The 22,887-nt window shown below is 34.2% G+C and overlaps 2 protein-coding genes across 8 annotated transcripts in view; one reads left to right on the top strand and one right to left on the bottom strand.

Moving 5' to 3' along the window:
• The window catches only part of LOC107707825 (ectonucleoside triphosphate diphosphohydrolase 1-like), a 21,485-nt gene extending 15,655 nt beyond the window's left edge, over positions 1–5,830 (bottom strand). The window contains exon 1 of the mRNA XM_016511920.1: positions 5,725–5,830. Within this exon, the coding sequence (XP_016367406.1) occupies positions 5,725–5,740 (16 nt within the window). The 5' untranslated portion in view covers positions 5,741–5,830. The remainder of the gene's footprint in view (positions 1–5,724) is intronic.
• A 5,451-nt stretch (positions 5,831–11,281) lies between these two features.
• LOC107707764 (delta-1-pyrroline-5-carboxylate synthase-like) overlaps positions 11,282–22,887 on the top strand; it is a 15,627-nt gene continuing 4,021 nt past the window's right edge. For 2 of the 7 annotated variants that reach the window (XM_016511899.1, XM_016511881.1), the window contains exons 1-15: positions 11,511–11,597; positions 12,398–12,507; positions 14,051–14,202; positions 14,363–14,512; positions 15,697–15,801; positions 15,900–16,058; positions 16,554–16,644; positions 17,329–17,453; positions 17,552–17,696; positions 17,797–17,870; positions 18,038–18,137; positions 18,274–18,494; positions 18,778–18,915; positions 21,323–21,518; positions 21,659–21,780. In XM_016511899.1, coding sequence (XP_016367385.1) covers positions 12,417–12,507; positions 14,051–14,202; positions 14,363–14,512; positions 15,697–15,801; positions 15,900–16,058; positions 16,554–16,644; positions 17,329–17,453; positions 17,552–17,696; positions 17,797–17,870; positions 18,038–18,137; positions 18,274–18,494; positions 18,778–18,915; positions 21,323–21,518; positions 21,659–21,780 — 1,869 coding nt within the window. In that variant the 5' untranslated portion in view covers positions 11,511–11,597; positions 12,398–12,416. Of the gene's footprint in view, positions 11,419–11,510; positions 11,598–12,397; positions 12,508–12,732; positions 13,140–13,981; positions 14,203–14,362; positions 14,513–15,696; positions 15,802–15,899; positions 16,059–16,553; positions 16,645–17,328; positions 17,454–17,551; positions 17,697–17,796; positions 17,871–18,037; positions 18,138–18,273; positions 18,495–18,777; positions 18,916–21,322; positions 21,519–21,658; positions 21,781–22,887 lie in introns of those variants that run through there. The other 5 variants (XM_016511885.1, XM_016511867.1, XM_016511874.1 and 2 more) reach the window with 4 other exon arrangements.

Genomic DNA, 22,887 nt, shown 5'->3' with positions numbered 1-22,887 from the left:
CATTTGGTTGAAAATGCTAAAAGATTGGTTTCCTGGCAGCATTAAGTGTTGTTTCATCAAAAAATAATATTTTAGTAGTGTTTGTAACCAGTGTCCATGATTGAATCAAATTTAAAACAATGTGAAAAAACAACTTAGAACAACTTAATTTTTATGAGTATTCAACTTAATAATTGTTAGTTTGAACACAATTTTCTAAGTATATATAGCACAATATAGTTTATTAGTTGAACTTAATTTCAGAAGAAGTTGCATTAACTCAAAAAAATTGATGCAAACTGTTGTGTTAATTTTTTTTGTTTGCGTCCAAACAATATTTTTTAGAGTGTAAGATGCTTTTGTGATTATAAATTGCCAATTTTTCTCATGAGCTTGTAGAACTTTTTGAGCCACTGGTACAACATTTAGTATAATAACGTTTTTATGTAATTTATTTTTAAATATTTTAAATTGAAATGTAAAATATAATTTGTCATTTTATAAAAATTTTATTTTAGTAATATATGGAAATTAAAATTAGTTCTAATATTCCAACCGACAGCCAGCCTAAGTTTTTGACAGACGTGATAACATGCATGAGGTGTGAAATGTTTGATTTTTGGGTATTATAAATGTGATCGAGACGTTCAAAATGCTGTTTTGCATAGTTCATTATACTTATTGTATGGAATGAAGTTTATTTTGTGGCTTAAATAAACTATATGTTATTTGGGGACTGACATGTTTGGCTTACCAAAAATGTTACATTCAGCTTTTGAACATTTCATAACTTTTGAAAATCACTTTTTAAAAAAAAGAAAATGGTGTAATTATTGCATACTGTCAGGAGCTAACTGGACAATGCTAAACATCCAAACCTTGACCTTTTGGTATGTCCTCATAATGTTGCACATAGTGTTTTCTTAACAGACAATACAGTCTGAATGCTAAGCATAAGCAGACTGGATGTTAAACACTGGAAACTAACTCTCATGCTGACAGGTGTGAATTCCACAAACAGTACCATCAGCCAAAAGTGAGGAGTGTGAATAATACGCATGATCCAAAGATCACACTGATGAGATCTCACAATATCTCATCATGACAAGTATTTTTGACCATGCTATAGGCTTTTAGCTAGTAGTCATTAAAGATTTACAGTAACAAATGCTTTTCCTATTGAGTGTTCATTTCCCATTCATCTGTGTGATGCTTTTTTTAGAGAGGTAATCAAATAAGTTGTGCCTTTCTTGCCTCTTTGCACTCTTTACTAATAGATTAAAGTCCATCTGAAATCAATCAGACTGTTTTTATGTGAGAGCCAAGAAGCCTCTTTAGTTCAATGGGCTTAGGTTACAGTACATATTTTGTGGTTCATTCAGTCTTACAAACTGATAAAGAGAAGAAATGAGCCAAGATGTGTTTGGTTTAGAGAATTTGAACTCAGACTTTCCATAAGAGAGAACAGCTTTTGTCTTGTGGTCAACATAGTCTTGTCAGCACAAAACACTTGTTAGAAGAAGACAGAGTCCCATGCAAATGTCTTTGAATCTGTCTTCAATTAAGATTCTAGAGAAGAGAGATATGTTAAAGCTAGATCTTAGTGTTCTTCTTTAGAATCGTTCGGGGAAAGTGGTTAAGATCTGTGCTTTGATCTTCATAATAAACAAAGATAATTATGTTTTTGTCATATTAACGGGAAATGCATAGTTATGACATCCATTATTTGTTTTAGAAGACACATTACTATACTGTAACTGCACTATATACTATAACTACACATCCTCTGTTTCATCAGTGTATGAAATGAAGTGAGCATGTAAAGTGTGATGTATACATTTCAGCACTTCAGAAATATTTCAGGATGGTCTTCCCTAAAGGGTTTGTTCTACCAGAAAAGGATGTTTATTTAAACTGTTGTGAGCTGTTTTGAGGTTAGAGGATGTGAGCTGTGAGTTGTGAAATGACTAATGTTTAGACAGAACACCCCATACTGCATATAAAAAAGTATATATATTTTTTAAAGTACAGATGTATTTTTAAAAATATTTCATAATAAACCAAAAATGGTCAGAAATATATTGCTAAAATAAATAAATTTGCATAGTCATGTCAGTCTTATGCACACCCCTTCAAGTAAAGTGTAACCAAATATTTTTTTTAATTAGTTTTATTTTCTTCCATTGTGTCATATATAATTTTTAAAATATATTTTCGATATAAATATATCTATCCAAAATGTTTATATGCATTTAACCAAAATGTATTTTAAGATTGGAAATTGATTTTCCCACCCCTGGAAGTACATTTTGTAATATATTTAGGCTTATTGAGGTTTAAACTAAATGCATTTTAATACTGAAAAATATATTTCCTTAAGCTGCACTGTTTACAACATATACTTACACACTAAGAAAAGTCTGTAAAAATACAGACCAATATACAGTACTGTGTTAAAATGAAGGATTTTTTTTTTTACAGTGTAGGATATTTTTGAAATATAAATACTTTTTTTGTCATATGGGATGGCATGATCCCTCACCACTAGGATGGAACTGCATTGTATATGTAGAAAAAAAAGGTACTGGTAATTTCCTGCCAGGACATTATTTGTTAAGTTTACGGATATGGTTCCTAAAACACAGCACAGTGCAATGTGCAAGTCAAAAACACATGGGGAAAAACACCTGTCAAAAAAATTAATTAAAATAAAATAAAATAAAAAATCAATATGGAAAATTACAGACTTTCTTTAAGAGTGTGGAACACAGAGGCTTCAATCTCTTCACACTAACAAATTACGTTTTGAGTGACACAAAAGTGGATTCATCAAAATTAATTATGTGACTAATATCTCAGCCAACAAGCTCAAGGAAGCCTGATTGTGAAAGAATTAATAACGCCATCATAATTATAATTAATCTTCGACAACAAGGAACATATTTTCTTTACTGTGGCAGACAAGCCCAAGCCCAGATATGCAATTCCTATATTAGAAAAAAGTCCAGAATTCATTTTTTGTTTTATCATAGTTTTCTCAGTCATTTCCGCTTCACAACCACCCACTCAAATACATGTCTTCTTTGCTGTTGTGTAAGGTAACTTTTTATTTATTTAATTAAAGCAAACTGAGGAAGTGCCCCGTTCTAGAGAGATGCTCCAGAGACACATGAAATATGCTTTTTCCTGGCAGTCAAATAGGCCTTGAGCCAAATGTTTGATTAAACAAGAAGGTTTTATAAGTCAGTTGTAATTGCTCTTTGCAGAGTCATTCATTTGAAAACTGGTGTTTCGGCAGCAGATACAGTATATTGTAATGCCACAGTCATTTTCATACATTCATTCATTCATTCATTCATTCAATTTTTTATTTGAACATTATCATTTTTGGAATACAAATCAGATGAAATTAATATCAGAGACTCTGGGAGCTTTCCATATTTCAGAAAGGAGACTTTTTGTTTTTGTTTTTTTAAAAAGGAGATTTTATTTGGCAGCAAACTAACTAACAACAACAAGCTAACTTGGCCTTAACTTGTAAATTCTTGAATGGAAACCTGATGTTAATCAGCTTTTGGTGAGTGGTTTGGGGTTGGTGATTACTTGAACTTTCAGTAAAGATTATTGTAAGTCTAAGTTCTCACAGTGATTCACATCTTCTACTTTCATGTTCGAAAAGGTACAGTTGTCAGACGGGCAATATATCTCAGGAGGCTTATTCATTACTGAGATAAGGTAAGTTCAGTATGCATTTATATTAGCTGGAAGTAATTTTTTAAAAGTTTAGTAATGTTCCTCTAAATAGATTTGAAAAAAATATTTGACAAGGTGCACAGTTTTTCTATAATAGATGTTCTCATGGATAGTGTCATGAGTAGACCAGATTCTGACATTAGCAGCATCCTCAGGACAGTGGTAAAGCATTTAGTGTCAGACTCAACCCACACGTCACTCATGTCATGCAAGAGCTTGGTGAGGTGTGATCATTACAAGCCATACAATGACACGCAATATACCACATTGTGGGGTTACAAAGAAGCCATTTTGCATGCAACATTTTCCTATATGCCCTATTTTATGTCAAATTTAAATATGTAAATATTTAAATAATATCTAACATAAATGAATACGTTGTTAAATAAATTTCAGAATATACAAAAACAAACAAAAAACAAACTATATTTGGTAAGCTATGCATTTATGTAAATATATATTTTTTACCAATATGTTATATATATATATAATGCAGGATAGTGGGTCCCCAGAAGCAGGGATGAATACCTAGGATCTAATTAACAAATGTTAACAAAGATATAAATACTGTAACAAATGCAATGCTCATTTTTAAAGTTAATGCATTAACTAACATTCACGAATGGGACCACGTGAACTGTCCTTTTTACTTGTTATTTCTACTCTTTATAAAACAATTTCCACTTTTTTAAAAGTTCATTTTGCCCAAATATTCTTGAATATTCTTGTAGCCCTATAAATAAAAGGGAATCACTTCATACAGGTTTCCAAAAGAGGCCCTGTGTGTGGGAGGGATGGGACTTCCTCAGCTGCACATGACTGGAATAATGAGGAACGTCTACACTGACCTTGTTGTGTCAGCTACAGGAAGTTTAGTTTGCTCAAGGCACTAACTGCAGGCATAGGGAGATGGCACAGTGAGTACAAGTTTCCTCATTTTGGAAAGTGAAAGCAGAAACAGTACTTCTCTTAACGAAAACATTCTTAGCTCCGTGCAAGAATGCAAAACTCCATACGATATAATGCAGCTGCGACTAACTTAAATATTTTTTAGTCATGGTTACCAATGGGGGATGTTTTGTTACTGCGACTGCTCAACTACCAGATGGCCTGTCCACTCTCAGGAAGAAATCCTCCGGTGTTATGTAATACTCTTTCTTTCTCTCTTCCTCTCTGACGATGCCTCGGCACTCTCAATCCCGCACAAACTCTCACCTGCTCCTGCTGCTACAGCGGTTAGATGGACACCAGATGCTGAAACCTGATGCATCAGACGACCACGCAGCCTGCAGAGGATTCCTGTATTTTTTTATCTACCTTTATTTACATTGCTTCTTCTGATCTGTTTACACGTCTAAGCCAAATGTAGTGCAAGATCACCAAACAATATGGATTATCCAGCCACTTTACCAGTACCCGACTTACTTGGGCTTCTTAGAGGTTGTAAATAAAACTGATTCATGAACTTTTGAACTTTTTGACAGGTAGTCCATCAGGTTAATAAAAACAAGGCATGCTTCAAAGGATACTTTAAAGTCTTTTAGGCTTAACTGAGAGTGTATGATGTCCATCTGGAATTTCCACTGAGATCATGTCACTGATTTAAACAATTCAAATTATTTGAATTACTGCATTAATTAATCAGTTAGCTCAGCGAACAACAGATCTGTAATTAGAAAACCACTAAAAAGCATGTGGTAAACTAAAAACCATATGGTCTAAATTTAACACACAAAGACGGATAAGGACAATACATTTCCACAGAACCATACTTTTCCTTTTCAGAACGCTTGGTTTAGCATAAGAAACATCCACAAAATCAAATCATTTTTTATTGTTTTTATAGTTATCCTGCTCCGAATAATGTGGTCCTGAACTTCTGCATTGTTTTTTCTTCTTCCTTCCTGCACTCCTTTCCAAATTACATCCTGCCCTGCCATGAACCCAATATGGTGAAGTGTGTGTTCATGTGAGTGGTAGTCATAGACTCACCTCCCTGTTCATCCATGAATGCAGCGTCCTATAATCCTCTCTCTCTTTCTCTCTCACCCTCTTTCCGACTCGTCCCAGTTCTCAGAGTGCTGTTTCGGGTGTTTGGCTCAGCTCTATTGGAGGGTCTTTCCCATTCTTGAGGTTCTTTATAAGGCTAGGGGGCATGAGGGGGCGGGCCAGTCGCCAAGCTTTCTCCCTCCCTCTCTCTGCCACCAACCATGTAAACGGTCTGCCTGTTACCTCTCTCTTCTCAAATGTACGTGTGTGTGTGTGAGAGTGTGAGTGTGAAGAGAGAGACAAAGATGCTGACAAAGAGTGTGTCTGTGTGTGTATGAGAGAGACAGAGAGAGAGAGAGAGCTTATGTTACAGTATCATTATCCACACTTTCCCTCGCTAACCGTTTTCGTACCACTTTTGCCAGAGCTCTGACCAGAAACAAAGGCATTTTTGTTTCTCTCTGGGTTACAACTAGCTTTGTCACAACTCTTGGTTGTCATTAAAAAAAACTCAACACAACAAAAGTCATGTTTTGTTCTCTTCTAAGAGAAAGAAACTGTGTCTTTCTCTTTATTTATTCCTTCCCTTTCTAGCTTGTACTTATTTGAACAATTGATAATATCATTGGCAATCGAACATGAGAAATATGAGACTTATTTAGGCTTATCTTGGGTAGTACAGTATGTACATGTAGGGATAGTTCACTCAAATGAAACTTTCATGATATGAAAAAGAGCAGTTTAGACATTCTGCTAAATATCTCCTTTTGTGTTACACAGAAGAAAGTCATGCAGATTTGACATGAGGGTGAGTAAATGATTTTTTAATTTTTTATTTATTTTACATCTCATGCAAAGAGTTCCTTAACACTTTACAATAAGGTTCCATTTGTTAACATTAGTTAACTACGTTAGGTAACCAACAATTTAAAATACATCTAGCATGTATTAATCTTAGCTCATCATGTTAACCCATAAGACCAATATATATATATATATATATATATATATACATTACAAGCACTTCCTGTGTCTGTTTGCCTCTTTAAGAAGAATCACTTTATGTATTCCCCAATTGTAAGTCGCTTTGGATAAAAGCGTCTGCAAAATGACTAAATGTAAATGTAAATGTTTTCTTTTGTGTTCTTTCTGTTGGCGTCTGTGTTGGTCTTTCATGCAGGTGTTGCCCTGGGGACAGGAAGAGGTGTTTGTGGAAATTGATAATATCATTGGCAATCGAACATGAGAAATATGAGACTTATTTAGGCTTATCTTGGGTATTACAGTATGTACATGTAGGGATAGTTCACTCAAATGAAACTTTCATGATATGAAAAAGAGCAGTTTAGACATTCTGCTAAATATCTCCTTTTGTGTTACACAGAAGAAAGTCATGCAGATTTGACATGAGGGTGAGTAAATGATTTTTTAATTTTTTATTTATTTTACATCTCATGCAAAGAGTTCCTTAAGAATCATACAAGAAAACCACAGAGAAAACAATACGATTTATGGAGTTGTTAAAATTTTATATATAATAAGAATGTATCTTTTGCTAGGTGTTTTTTTATTGGTTGTACTGTGTTAATAATAAAACAATAATATATAATATAAATATAACAAATATAGTATATAATATGTAAAATATATTATAAATACAATATAATAATATGAATATAGTGCTATGTACATACATCGGCTGATGCCTCTGGACACATCATTAGTGAAGTTGATGTGCTGATTTGGACTAAATAACATGCCAGCCTGCTGTTTTAAAGAAAATGGGATGTTGTACAAAAGCGAGACATTTTTGCAGCATTCCTCAGCCAGAGGAACCAAATGACAAAACACTTCTAATAGGTGTGTGGGCAAGAGAACAATTATGTCGCAATTTACTATTGTTTTCCTTTTGAATGCTAAGAAACACACATGCTAGTCTGTCCTCTAGGCATTCTTGAAAGAGCACTGTGAAAGAGAACTGTTTCTTTAAATCGGCAGATATTCTGAGTGCTTATCTTTTTAGGATACAGTGAGTAATGCTTCATTCAAAAGATTAAACACAAGATCAAAGGCACACTTAGTTATAATATGCGGTTTTGGGCTTTCATTAAAAGTTAGAGAGAGAGATTTCAAATGTGTTTAGAACAATAAATGTCTTTGAGGCAATTATACAACAGTAGAAATGCATTGGAACGTGGTCAGTCTGAGTGGAAACTAGTTGCCCTTTTAAATTTAGAACACACAAGGGACCTCTGTGATACCAAATGCATAATACATAACTTTTTTGAAAGTTCGATCTCTGTATAACTTTCCTCAAAAGAAAATGCATCGTCTGCATGACTTCCTGGGGCCCCCGAAACAGACTTAAACAGCATACTCTTTCAATTAATCCTCCAGAAAGCTGTTTCCTGGTGCGTGTTTATATCCCCTCTATTTGGATGGTAACAACATAATCAAGTGTCTCATCTTGTTTCCATGTGATTTTTTTTTCTGGTAATGGAACAATGTAATTGGACTGAAATATCTGTTTGGAGGAAAAATAGCAGATCTGTTCATAGGAAACCTTTGTAAGCGAGAGCCTATTAATCACTTTATGTCCTCAGGATATGGAGACTGAACTATTCAGTGTTACTAAAGTGGACCACACAAATTTTGGGTTTATTTTGTCTGTGGGAAACATAACAATTGTTTTTTTTTTAACCTGTGGATTTCAGTGATTGTCTCACCCCACAGCCTATTGTTATGGGCTCCCAAAGTGCCTGACTAGTAAATAAAGGAGTTTCTCATGCGAAGTCATTGATTATTTCTAAATGACTGTTAGAAATAAGTGTTGTTTTAGTATGAGGTCAAAAGTGTAACTGACCATTTCTGCACAGATCTCTGTATATCAATTCATGCCACAGATTGAAGTGTAACTGACAGAGTATTATTAAATGAACCCCAGCAATATGGCACTAACTGATCTTGAAAAGGTAAACTTTAAACTTTGTAAACTTTGCAGATGGGGATTCAGAGCCAGCAGTTTAGCTATAATGGCTGTCTGTCAATGATGTCAACCAACTGCTTCCCTCTTAGAGAAACTTTTCCCTCCAAAAAGGTTTCATGCTGCACATTAAAAAGGATGTTTGTGGTACACAACTTGAAAGTAGAGGGTAGGGGGGATAAAAATATGCAGATGGTAACACTTTATTTTAAGGAACAATTCTCACTATTAACTAGTTGATTATTAGCATGCATATTATTACAAACTACGTATAAAGCACATATTAATGCCTTATTCTGCATGACGTTTTAGATTCCTTAACCCTACCCCATACCAAAACTTAACAAATACCTTACTAACTATTAATAAGCAGCAAATTATGAGTTTGTTCAGCGAAAACTCTTAGTTATTAGTGAATATGTGTTATTCTAAAGTGTTACCATTGTTTTCTTGTGCTCTCTTCACTCTTCACTATAACTCTTCATATTCTTGTGAAATAACTGAATTTCTCAGCACATATGAAGTGTCATTAAAGAACACATTCAGCACAGTTGTCATTTCATTTGATTTCTAAAGATAAAAGAGTAACGCAATGTATCAGCTGTACTGTGAATGAGATGCTTTATGTGTGTTGTAAGTGGTACTCTCTGAAATAGGTTTTAAACTAGTTGAGACATTAAAGAGCTGTTCAGTGCTTTTGCATCTTTTATAGGCTAATCATGCTCCATAATCATTGCCCACTTTACTAATTGATCTATTGATTCTATTTATAATTAATTATAACTAGTTATGATTCATTATTCATATTTCCCCATGAGCTGATTCGCTACAACTGCATTATATGAATGAGGGGGAAAAAATGGACCATGATATTTGTTGCCTGTCAAGTCAGGTCTCCATAGCAGAAGATAAAGGGTTTTGTCTAAACAGATAAATACATGTGATGTGCCAGGTGTTTCTTACCATCTATGCCAAAAACACTCTGGGACTTGTCTCAGATTTAGTCAGATTCAGAGCTAAGAGTCTGTGGAATGTGGAAAATGAATAAAACCTGTCTGAACATCTGGGTTGTGTTGTTTAAGGTGTCCTTGTTGATGACGTGCTCTTTTAAATTGTTTGCAGAGTCATGACACATCATGAATAGATCAGATACGGCTTTATGGGTCATTGCTGTTGTGCAGTACTTTTTCATATGTTCATATTATTATTATAACATTATCAGACTGTATGTTTCAAACTCACAATTATTAAATATGGAAATCAAGTCAGATTTATTTAAATACAATATGGTTTGAGATCACAAAATGGTTTGAGGGGATGTTATCATTTTTGCCATGTCCCTGGATGCTCATGCTGCACTAACTTCTAACATGAAGAAATATGTTGCATATATCACTTTGCATTCTAGTAGTCTAATAACCATTTTAGCACTGGATAATCCAGTCTGGATTTGATTAATTCTGTGAAAATGTTTTGAGTGATTGTGGTTTTAGTAGACATCTTACTTTCAAACACTGCTGTTTGATAAATTATAGAAATCGTTATGAAATTATTGTTATGATTTAAAAAATCCAAAACTTTATGTTAATGTAAGATAACCTCACTCTCAATACCTCATATTTATTTTTATCCTGTTCATATATATATATATATATATATATATGTATATGTGTGTATATATATATATATATATTAAAATTATGCATTTAGCAGATGCTTTTATCCAAAGCGACTTACAGTGCATTCAGGCTATACATTTTTTACCAGTATGTGTGTTCCCTGGGAAGTGAACCCACGACCTTTTGCGCTGCTAACGCAATGCTCTACCACCGAGCCACAGGAACAGTGTTTGGAAATATTATAAACAAAATTCCTACAATTTGCTACAATTTGCTGTTTTTAATGAACAAGACGAAACATTCTTTTAGATAGGCTACCTGGTGTTCATAATCAATAGTCTATTTAGACTTACAATGGAGTTTGTGGAGAAATGGGTCACTAACCCACTAAAGACATAAGAAAACTATGCAAAATAGCAGCATTAAGAATGGTCCATTGTTCATGTTCTGTTCTTGGAATGCAGATGACCCGTTAGAGATAAGAGTGTGTCCTGATGTTTACACGCCGCCCTCTAGTGCTGGAGGCTGAGATTCAATAAAACAACTATTGCCATTGAGGTTGCGACACCCACAAATATACTACATAATACATATTCTGTATGCCATTTTTAATTGTTTTTGTTTTAATAATAGAGGCTTAATTTCTATAGAAAAGCACTAAAAGTTTTTCAGTTAAGTGTTTTCAGCTTGTTTATTTTCATATAAAAATACGGCATGCAGTTGCATCAAACAATGGTATAAACATCATTCAATGTAAATTGTGACAATCGTAATTAATAATCGCAATTACAATTTCAAGGGAATAATCGACAATTATGATTTTTGTCATAATCGTGCAGCCCTAATAATAATAAAACGCTACAACTTTGCGCTGATTGCGTATGTGACCTCAGCGGAGTTGACCGTAAATAGGTTTGTGAATCGTAACAGTAATCAGCGTACAACGATCACTGCGTACGCCCGTTGCGTAACTACGTGGATGAACGTCAACATGGCTGAATCCATGCGAGCAGCTACTGAAGAGTTGATGTGGCACTGAAGAGCACCGGTGGCAGTGAACTTGAGCTTAATAAATCACATTTTTTGTAGATTAAGGTATGTAAAATTACATTTACACATTACTGCATTACATCATTACATCATTGCTTTGCATAAATTGCATTAGAAATATCATGCTGGGCCATGCGAGCAGCTACTGAAGAGTTGATGTGGCACTGAAGAGCACCGGTGGCAGTGAACTTGAGCTTAATAAATCAAATTTTTTGTAGATTAAGGTATGTAAAATTACATTTACACATTACTGCATTACTTTGCATAAATTGCATTAGAAATATCATGCTGGGCAGAAATAATAATAATAATAATAATAATAATAATAATAATAATTAGGGCTGCACAATTAATCGAATTTCTGATCGCAATTACAATTATGGATGCCACAATTACGTAATCGCCGGTGGCAGTGAACTTGAGCTTAATAAATCACATTTTTTGTAGATTAAGGTATGTAAAATTACATTTACACATTACTGCATTACATCATTACTTTGCATAAATTGCATTAGAAATATCATGCTGGGCCATTTAATCTTCCTTCTTGCATCAGCTAACGTGTCTCTGAAGAAAGTTTGCAGTGAAAATAAGTGTTTTTCTTTAATGTCTGTTAGTATTGATTGTTTATTCATTTTTATTTATTGTGGTGCTGGTAAGTGGTGGTTTCTTGAACCCCGTTATTTTTTTAGAATTGTTAAATATTATTACGCACAGCATGCATTTAGGTCTTATACGATATAAAGATTCCCCACTCATTATTAAATGTTTTCACGTAATAAAAGCATCCATCCCTGGTAACTATTTTCTCTTGTACGTTTAGCACAGTGATGCACTTGACTTGTTGAATTGAATGTAGGTCAGTTGGGTGCAGATCAAGCTTTTGTTTACATTTACATTACGTTAAATAAACTATCATCATATGATCTCACATAATATCTCACATACTTTATTAATGTGGGGAACTTGCCTGAAAGATCTAATTAAATTGATTGGATCAATTGTGTTTTGATTTATATTTCAGTTGTACAGACCAGGTCACCATGTATCTCCAGAAGATGTTCTCCTGTTCTCAGTTTTTAGCGAGAACAAATGCTATGCAAACATTCATAAGAGCTGCTTCACAAGGCAAAAGTAAGTATTTATGTATTTCTGTACCTTGTATCATATACCTTTTGCAAGAAAGAAAAATATGTAGGGTACTATAAAGAAAAGTTGATGGATTGCAAAACTGATCAATATCAGAACGGATATTAAGTATATCAGTATCTTATTTATTAAAATCAGTCAGAGGCAGAGCTTTAAATCTAGAGATACAATTAGTTGTTTTCATTCATAACCCTTGCTCTTAATTTACAGCTTGTCTGTCTCTCATTCACTGGGTCGGTGCTCTTCTTTGAGTTGTGTCCTGTCAGCGTTTGGCTGTGCTGTCTGGCTTTGCTGATGTGGCATCTTTTACTGTGTTATTTTCTTTCATAAAGAATCTGGTGGGGTTTGGTGAGCGCTGAACTTTGAGCTCACAGCTTTGTGAATGGCTTGTGATTTCTGTTCATTTGATTTGATTGCTTTTACAGATCACTTTTATGATTGCACTGCCATTTGTTATTGATGAATTTTGTATAAAGACCAATCAAATTTTACATGTAAAAAATAGTCAATATTGATTTCATGTTTTCTTTAAGTCAGTTGGTTTGAATTTTCTAGAATCCCATAGGGACCAGCACTTAATTTGTTCATATTTATGCATTACTCACTCAGATGTAGAGGTGAGTTTTCACATTTACTGTTTTTACTCAAAATATTAAAAGTTACTGGCCAATATTACTCATTTAAAACATTTAATAACACTCTTAAATGTTATCTTTTTAATTTCAAAATAAAGGCACATTTTTAGTTTTTAGACATTTTATTGTTCATATTATTATCAGCCATAACATGAAAATAATTATCAGCTTATTGCTATTTGCCAGAAATTTCATATATATTTCACTATACACATCTGTAATGTTTTTTTATAAACTATAATAATATTTTCAATTAATATATTTATAGTACTCTTTTAAAACTTAAGATGATATTTTTAATTACAAAGTAAATAGTTATAATACACTTCATTGAAAGTTGTTTGGATCATGCAAGTTGGACTGTAATATTATTTGTTATTATTTTTCCAAAAATGTGGCTTTGGTTACATCATTTGAAAAGAAGCACAGAAAGTTATTCCATTTTAGATGATAGATTATAAAAAATTTGCATTGATTAATTTTGTGGGGAATAGCATAGTGTTAATTTATTTACAATTACATTTACATTTTTGCATTTAGCAGACACTTTCAAAGAGACTTAGAAGAGAAGAACATAAGCAAATTGTCACAGAGCTAATTATATTCATAGTATACAATGCCATTTGTTACAACATGCACTTCATACTTGCTATTTTCTCTGCTTGTCTTTTACCATTTCCCCTCATATCCATTCTCTCCTCATTATTCTAATGTTTATTGGTGATACAGTGCACGCTAACACAGTCCATTTATCCATCACTCACTGGCTTTCCTGCATGGCATGGCTCCTCATTGGGTGCTTTTCCGGCTCTCTCTCCATGCAGATCCCTCTTCCTCCCCATTTCTCACACTCCATGCTGTGCGTCAGTGGAGTAACGTGCCTTTTTTTACAGTGCCGCTGGCACGGGCGCACGGTAAGTCATTTGCACACCGAAGTGAGCTGCGCCAGGCCAAGAGAATCGTCGTCAAGTTGGGGAGTGCTGTCGTAACCCGTGGCGACGAGTGCGGCCTCGCTTTGGGCCGACTCGCTTCAATTGTAGAACAGGTAAAGATGATCGAAGCTTAAGGATTTTCACATAAATATAATGTTGTACTAACGAATCGTGATGCTGAATAAAATTATTGTTGCAGATTATAGGAATTTTGTTTATAATATTTAATTGATGTCACATTATAACTTTATTTATGCATTTGGATTGTTTAAGGTGGCCGTGCTTCAGAATCAGTGTAGAGAGATGATGATCGTGACCAGTGGTGCTGTAGCATTTGGAAAACAAAGGCTGAGGCATGAAATACTTCTCTCACAGAGTGTCAGACAAGCCCTGCACTCAGGCCAGAATCAGCTCAAAGATATGGTGAGGACATATAGATTTGATAACATTTTTGGTTAAAAATAAAATTGGATTTAACAAAAGTACAATGTTACATCAATAGGGATAGTTCATCCAAAAATGAAAATTCTCACATCAATTACTCGCCCTTATGTCTTTTGAAATCCATAAGACGTTCATTCATCTTGAAACACATTTTTTTTCCTGAGATAATTTTAGTGAAATGGGAGAGATTTCTGTCCCTTCGTTAAAAGTTAATTCACCCAAAGCTGCAAAAGGTTTATTAATCTTTTACAGCCTGACATATGAAATAATAGTCAGAAAATATATACATTTTTAAAAATGGAACAGTTTACCATTATCTTTAGAACGGTATAACAGACTACTTACATAAAATGCATAGAAATATAATTTCTTAACTCTATATCTCCCAATAATATGTATTATAAAGATAATATTTAAATGCGTAGTTTTATGATAAAAGCTATAGTTATAATTTGAGGGGTGTAAAACAATGGGGTGCAATGATATACAAATAAACATTCCTAAAAGCCGGATGTATCATATTTGAGACTCACATTTTAACATGATTTTTCTAAATATGATGTATACATAATCAAGTAAACCTAAGTTGCTTCTGTCCAGTAAGTGTTCATCTTCATAAAAGTTATTCTTACATTATTTTATAAATTAATATTAAACAGCACAAACACACATGTACCACAACCTGAAGGCAGAGTTTTTAGAATTATACCAAAAGGCCTTGTTACTTGCTAAAAGAAGGCTAAACTATCAGATGACATAAGGCATGTAGTAGATTGTGTACAACAGGTTTTTCAGCAAAGTTTTAATCATGTTGATAAATTAGAGGCCTTAGAAATTTGGGTATCAAATATGATACAGAAGGCTTCATAGGGTTAAGAGATCACAAAAGAAATGCATATAAATCAAGCTGTTTAATCCAAGTCTTCTGAAGAGACACAATTGCTTTTTATGAACAGATAAAATTCACATCTAAACCTTGATCAAAGCACACACATAGAGCACATCAAATATGGTAAAGATAAGCTCAACCGTACTTGATTGGCTTGTGGGAACAAACCTCATTGGTTTTTCTTGCGTGTCAAGCAAGCATGTTTTAGCTGAGTAAACTAACCTTTTTACTTTAAAAAGTTGGAGGCTGAAGTTGGATGTGTTTCCTTTGTCAGTCACTGCCAGTTCTAGAGGCGAGAGCATGTGCCGCTGCGGGACAAAGTGGACTTATGGCTCTGTATGAGGCAATGTTCACTCAATACAGCACTTGTACTGCCCAGGTACATACAGACACTTAACATATGCATGGTGAAGCTACAAAATACACTCTTATTCATATTTTCATAATTTTTTTTTTCTTTTTTGTTTGTTGCTTCAGATCCTGGTAACAAACCTGGACTTCCACGACGACCAGAAAAGACGGAACCTGAACAGCACTCTGCATGAGCTGCTGCGTATGAACATCGTGCCCATCATCAACACCAATGACGCTGTGGTGCCTCCCCCAGAACCCAACAGCGACCTACAGGGGGTAAATGTGGGTATTGAGAGAGAGAGAGTCTGCCCAGCTGCCTTGCCATCCATCCTCTTCCTTTTGGAACTGCATGCTGGGAGGGGCCTTTACAGATGCATGCTGGGAATCAGAGCAATGCAGAGGCTTAATCTTTGTCTTCTGCACTGTTGAAGTCTGGGGTTTTTTCCATTCTTGTAGAAACTGGAAAGAAATTAACATTACCACATTCACAGTACTATCGCTTACTCTCTGGGCTCATCTACGCTTGCTCTGTCATGCACTGGCTGTGGCTTTAAGTGTGGTTTCATGTGGAATTCTGCTTTTTCATAGACTAGACAGAGTCGTTGTTCATCATACTCATTTTAATGCCATAGTTTAGAGATAAATGTTCATGGGAGCATGAAATATAGTGGTGATGTCTGTCTTTGTGGGTTTTAAAAAACAAGGGCCGCTTTCTCTAGTTTGAGTCTCTTTTGAGACTCTTCTTTTCACACTTCTTTTCTCTTTTTCATACCTCAGGTTATCAGTATCAAAGATAACGATAGTCTTGCAGCACGGCTTGCCGTGGAGATGAGGGCAGATCTTCTCATTGCTCTCTCTGATGTAGAAGGTGAGATTTCAGTTTGAATGTTAATCAGTGAATACATCAATACCATATCATATTTTACTGGCTGGTATTAGATGTTTTTTTTAATTTATCTGTATTGTATATTTACTTGTTCATACTATTTTTTTTTTTTCAAACTGTAGCACTCACTTCAAGTATTTAGTAACACTGTTAAAAGTAATCTTTAGCAAGTCTCAAAATGGCACTATACATTAAGATGTTGTGATGCTTAAATGTTCTTGTCGCATTTAAAAATTTAAAAAGGATTTTAGTTTTTGGATATTTTATTTACTTAAATTATTTATATTTGTATTCTATGTTTAAACTTTTAAGAAATTTACATTTTTATTCAGCAAAGATGCATTAAATTGATCAAAAGTGAAGACATTTATTTATAATGTTACAAAAGATTTCTATTTCTAATAAATACAGAAAAAAATATATCATGGTTATGATTTCACAAACTATAATAACTACTTTTTATTTATTTTTAAAATATTAAAAACTATATTTTAACTGTACTATATAACACTTAAGGAAAAGGTTTAAAGACTTAAATTATCGTCACTCTTTTTAATGCAGTTAAATGCGGTCTGAAGCTTTCCAGAGTTAATAATGGCAGGCTTTTAATATTTGAGTGAAATTTTAAACTTCATTTTACTTGCCTTTTTTTATCACCCTCTCCAGGACTTTACGACAGCCCACCAGGGTCAGACGATGCCAAGCTCCTGGACACATTTTACCCTGGCGACCAGCATTCCATTACCTACGGCACAAAGTCCAGGGTCGGCATTGGAGGAATGGAAGCTAAGGTATGATTATAGAAATGATATCTGTGACACACACAAAATATATATTTTGTTAGGATGAATAACTGAAACTGGCAGTATGTGTAATCACTAAACTTCAGGTTAAAGCTGCTCTCTGGGCTCTCCAAGGTGGGACGTCTGTTGTCATTGCTAACGGTACACACCCCAAAGTCACAGGTCATGTGATCACTGACATTGTTGAGGGAAAGAAAGTAGGAACCTTCTTCTCAGAGGTCAAGCCAGCTGGTGAGTTACCACACGTTCTACTGAATCAGTTTTTTTCTAATGTGATTCATTTATCTTTGTTTGTTGAAAGATCTCAGATGCCACTTTTCATCATTCACAGGTCCCACAGTCGAGCAGCAGACAGAAATGGCTCGCTCTGCTGGCAGGACCCTTGCTTCCCTTGAATCAGAGCAGGTTGGCTAAACTTTTGAACCACTATTTTAAATGACTGGCTGGAATCATATGTGCCTATTTTCCCAGAAACTGTTGAATCATTAGATTAAAAAGGAATATTCTGGGTTATTTTCATCTTAACATCTATAGACAGCATCTGTGTCATGTCATATTCTGTTTGTCCACAGAGAAGTGACATCATTTGCACATTGGCTGATCTCCTTACTGAGAGAAAAGATGAAATCTTATCTGCCAACAAAAAGGACATGGAGCATGCTGTTAGCACAGGTAACAGGAAGTGATTGCACATGCTCTCCAGACCATGTGCAATGTGATTCCCCCAAACCACCCCCGCCCACTGGAGTGGTCTATCACAAAGAGTTTTTTTTTTTGGTTCACTCAATCTCAATCTGTTATGTTACAGGTCGTCTGTCTCCAGCCATGCTGAAGCGACTCAGTTTGTCATCGTCTAAACTGAACAGTCTGTCCATCGGCTTGCGTCAGATCGCAGTGTCCTCTCAGGACAGCGTTGGCAGGGTTCTGCGCAGGACTCGTGTGGCAAACAAACTGGAGCTGGAGCAGATCACTGTCCCCATAGGAGTACTACTGGTCATCTTTGAGTCACGACCAGACTGCCTTCCTCAGGTCAGGTGCACAAAATGCATGCATATACATAAATAGTGTAGTTTTTTTATATTGTTTTAGTTTTCCTGTATGTGAGCATGTTTATGTTTGGGCCAGTGGATGGTGGTTAAACATCTGGGCTGTTAACAGAAAGGTTGTAGATTCAAACCCTTTAATTCGTCACCAGATTTGCCCAGTCTCCAGGTTGCTCAAGTGGGATTGGGCAACCTGTATGTGTAATGTAATATGAGTTGCTTCATACAAACATCTGCTAAATGTCTAATTTATTTTTATCAACCAACAGGTTTCTGCTTTAGCCATTGCCAGTGGAAATGCTCTTTTGTTGAAAGGTGGCAAAGAGGCGGCCAACACAAATCGCATCCTGCATGAACTCGCTCAGGAGGCTCTGTCTATCCATGGAGTCAATGATGCCATCCAGCTGGTAAATGAAATGCTTTTGCACAGCAGGTTTTCACCATTCATATATGGGCGATTCTACAGAATTGGTCCAAAGTCAGAGTTAAAAACGTATTGAAAAAAAAAAATATTTTTCCCAAATAATTTTTCTGTATGAAAATTTTGTAATATCCAAGTTGCACATTTCTAGTAATTGTGCAGTTAATTCTCATATTGTATTTTCAGAAAATTTTGTCACTACCGAAACACAGTAATAATAATTTAATTAGAAGGGTTATATTGACCTAATATGAATTTGCTTACATCTACATTGTAAATATATTATTTTCTATTTTATAATTTTTTTTTTCATAGGTAAATCAATAAAAATGACATTTTTAACAATATTTCAAGTGTAATTTATGAGATTTGTTGTATTTTGAATCCAATTTTTCTTTGTAAAAGGCAAAAAGTTGATCTTACTGATTTCAAAGTTAAGTATTTAGTAGTTTGAATACACATTGAACCAAAAACTCATCATAATTCAGTATACTTTATTTTTGATAAAACATCCCATGTTTCGGTAGTGGCTGCACATTTTCGGTAGTGACAGTAATGCTTTAGCAGCGACCACATCACTTTACAGAATTTTAACTTGCATATTAAAACACTACTAAACATACTAAAATACTAAAGATTTTAGTACAGTTATGCAGTTTTTCTTGTTTATTTCCCCTATGAGGATTATATTGTATATATATATATATATATTTTTTCTATTTTATAATATTTTTTCAGAGGTAAATAAATCACAATTATATTTTAACAATATTTCAAGTGTAATTTATGAGATTTGTTGTATTTTGAATCCAATTTTTCTTTGTAAAAGGCAAAAAGTTGATCTTACTGATTTCAAAGTTAAGTAGTTAGTAGTTTGAATACACATTGAACCAAAAACTCATCATAATTCAGTATACTTTATTTTTGACAAAACATCCCATGTTTCGGTAGTGGCTGCACATTTTCGGTAGTGACAGTAATGCTTTAGTAGCGACCACATCACTTTACAGAATTTTAACTTGCATATTAAAACACTACTAAACATACTAAAATACTAAAGATTTTAGTACAGTTATGCAGTTTTTCTTGTTTATTTCCCCCAAATATGAGGATTGTGTGTTTCCTTTTGTTACTACCGAAACAATGATGACATGTTTCGGTCGTGACTGTTTCGGTAGTGACAATGTTATTTGATAACACCCAAAAAAAACTAATTTAGATACTTTTGAACCTATCTCAAAGATGCTAATCAGCACATGGATAGCTAGCACAGTTTTGAACAGTTGTACACACATAAAAATGTAATTATATGGAATAACTCCCAAAAAAGTGCTTTATTGCAGAAAAAAGGTGTTCGGTGTTGACGTTCCTTAGAGTTACACACAGATTTTTGAACACATTTACCTCAAAATGATGGGGCCTATCTACTCACCCTGTAGCTATGAGAGAGAGAGAGACACAAATATTTCCTGGTCATAAATGTAGGGGTGTAGTTAATTTCGGTCTCAGCCAATGGACTAAAACATAGACTGATTCGGTAGTGACATGAAAAATGCGGGACACATTTTTTCACATAAAGTTTCATAATTTACAAAGGAAATATAATTTTTTTTTTTTTACTTCACTTTTTAAAAGAATCAAAAATATATTTTTGAAAACAACAATTGAAAAAAAATGCAAAAATTATTTCAATATCATTTTCATAAGTTGAAATTTAGGGGTTAGGGTTCGGGACAGCCACCTCCCAATTAAAAGTACCCAATAAATGATGATTTTATATATATTAAGCTTACTAATATTTTAAATATTATTGTGGGTTTCAATAGAGGATAGAAGGATCTTAGTAAACATCTAAGATTTGAATACTTAAATGCTTTTTAAATGTGTTTTTTGGTTGTGGGACAGCAGTTTGGACCGATCCTGTAGAATGGCCCATATACACACACACTGCTGTTCAAAAGTTTAGGTCCAGTAAGGTTTTTTTTGTGTGTTTTTTAAAAAGAAGTCTCACCAAGGCTGCATTTACATAATTGATCAAACTACAGTAAAAAGAGTAATATTGTGAAATCTTATTACAATTTAAAATAACTGTTTTCCATTTTTATATATTTAAAATATGAATGTTTATTCCTGTGATGGCAAAGCTGAATTTTCACATGATCCTCTAGAAGTTTGGTTTTTTTTCAGGATTCTTTGATGAATTTAAGGTGCAAAAAAACAGCATTTATTTGAAATAGAGATCTTTTGTGACATTATAAATGTCTTTACTGTCACTTTTGATCAATTTAATACATCCTTGCTGCATAAAAGTATTAATTTAAAAACAACAACAACAACAAAACCTTTTGATGTGTGTAAATGTAGTCATTTAAAAGATATAATGTGTGTGGCAGGTGAGTACGCGTGAAGAGGTGGAGGATCTGTGCCGTCTGGAGAAGATGATTGATCTGATCATTCCCCGCGGCTCCTCTCAGCTAGTCAGAGATATTCAGCGTGCAGCTAAGAGCATCCCTGTTCTTGGCCACAGTGAGGGGATCTGCCATGTCTATGTGGACCATGAGGCCAGTGTTGACAAAGCCATCAAGATCAGTAAGACTGCCAGTGAAGATTTACGAGTGTAGATGTTGTTGTTTTTTCCACATAGGTGTACTTCACAGACAACAATTTGATATTGTAGATTTATTGTTTATAATGGTTTAAATTACACTGGTTATGTTTTATCTCTTTAGTCCGAGACTCTAAATGCGACTACCCTGCAGCCTGTAATGCCATGGAAACCCTGCTGGTGCATCGAGATCTTCTCAGAACCCCATTGTTTGATCAGATCATTGACATGATGAGAACAGAACATGTAAGACCACATATATATCCACAGTATGTCATTCATACTTAATTAGGCCTATACTCTGAGGACTGTAACCAGATATGTCTTTGGTCTAGAAAAAAAATAATATAGTGTTTCTATTGAAGCTTCTTTCTGCCTCAGGGTTAAACAAAACAAAAAATGCAAATGCAAATGCATACTATCGTTCAAAAGTTTGGGGTTGAAGATTATTAAAAATGTTTTTAAAAGAAGTCTCTTTCTCACCAAGGCTGTATCTATTTAAACAAGACTGTAATAATATGAAATTATTCTGATTCCTATTTAAATATGTTTTAAAATTGTAAATTAATTAAACTTGATCAAATTCCTGTGATGGCAAAGCTGAATTTTCAGTAGCCATTACTCCAGTCTCCAATGTCACATGATCCTTCAGAGCTTATTTTAATATACTTGTTTGATGCTCCAGAAAAAAAATGTTGTTATTATAAATTTAAAAGCAGTTGAGCTGCTTAATATTTTTGTGGATACATAATGCATAAACCATGATACAATTTTATTTCAGGATTCTTAGATGAATAAAAAAAGTTCAACAGCATTTACAGTGGGTATTGAAAAGAATCACCCCTCTTTAAAATAATCACATTTTGTTGCTTTGCAGCCTGAAATGAAGATGGACACAGTTTTTGGTTTATCCAGCTGTATTTACTCAGTGCAACTTATAACATCCAAGTGAAAGATATAACACCAACATGAAAAAAAAAAATACAAAGACCACCCACCTTAAAAATAATCACATTTTGTTGCTTTGCAGCCTGAAATGAAGACAGACACAGTTTTTGTTTTATCCAGCTGTATTTACTCAGTGCAACTTATAACATCCAAGTGAAAGATATAACACCAACATGAAAAAAAAAAAGCAGAATCATCTAGTTGGATAAAGGATCACTCCTCTTGTGTCACTATTTTGTTGAACCACCTTTTGCTTTAATTACAGCCTTTAGTCTGGTGGGATTTGTCTCTACTAACTTTGCACATCTAGACTTTGCAATATTTGCCCACTCTTCTTTGCAGAACTGCTCAAGTTCAGTTAAATTTGATGGTGGCCATTTGTGGACTGCAGTCTTCAAGTCATTC

This window comes from Sinocyclocheilus rhinocerous, unplaced genomic scaffold (assembly GCF_001515625.1).
Source record: "Sinocyclocheilus rhinocerous isolate Xijiao unplaced genomic scaffold, SAMN03320098_v1.1 scaffold1243, whole genome shotgun sequence".
Classification (NCBI taxonomy): domain Eukaryota; kingdom Metazoa; phylum Chordata; class Actinopteri; order Cypriniformes; family Cyprinidae; genus Sinocyclocheilus; species Sinocyclocheilus rhinocerous.
This window is presented reverse-complemented; position numbering and strand designations above follow the sequence as displayed.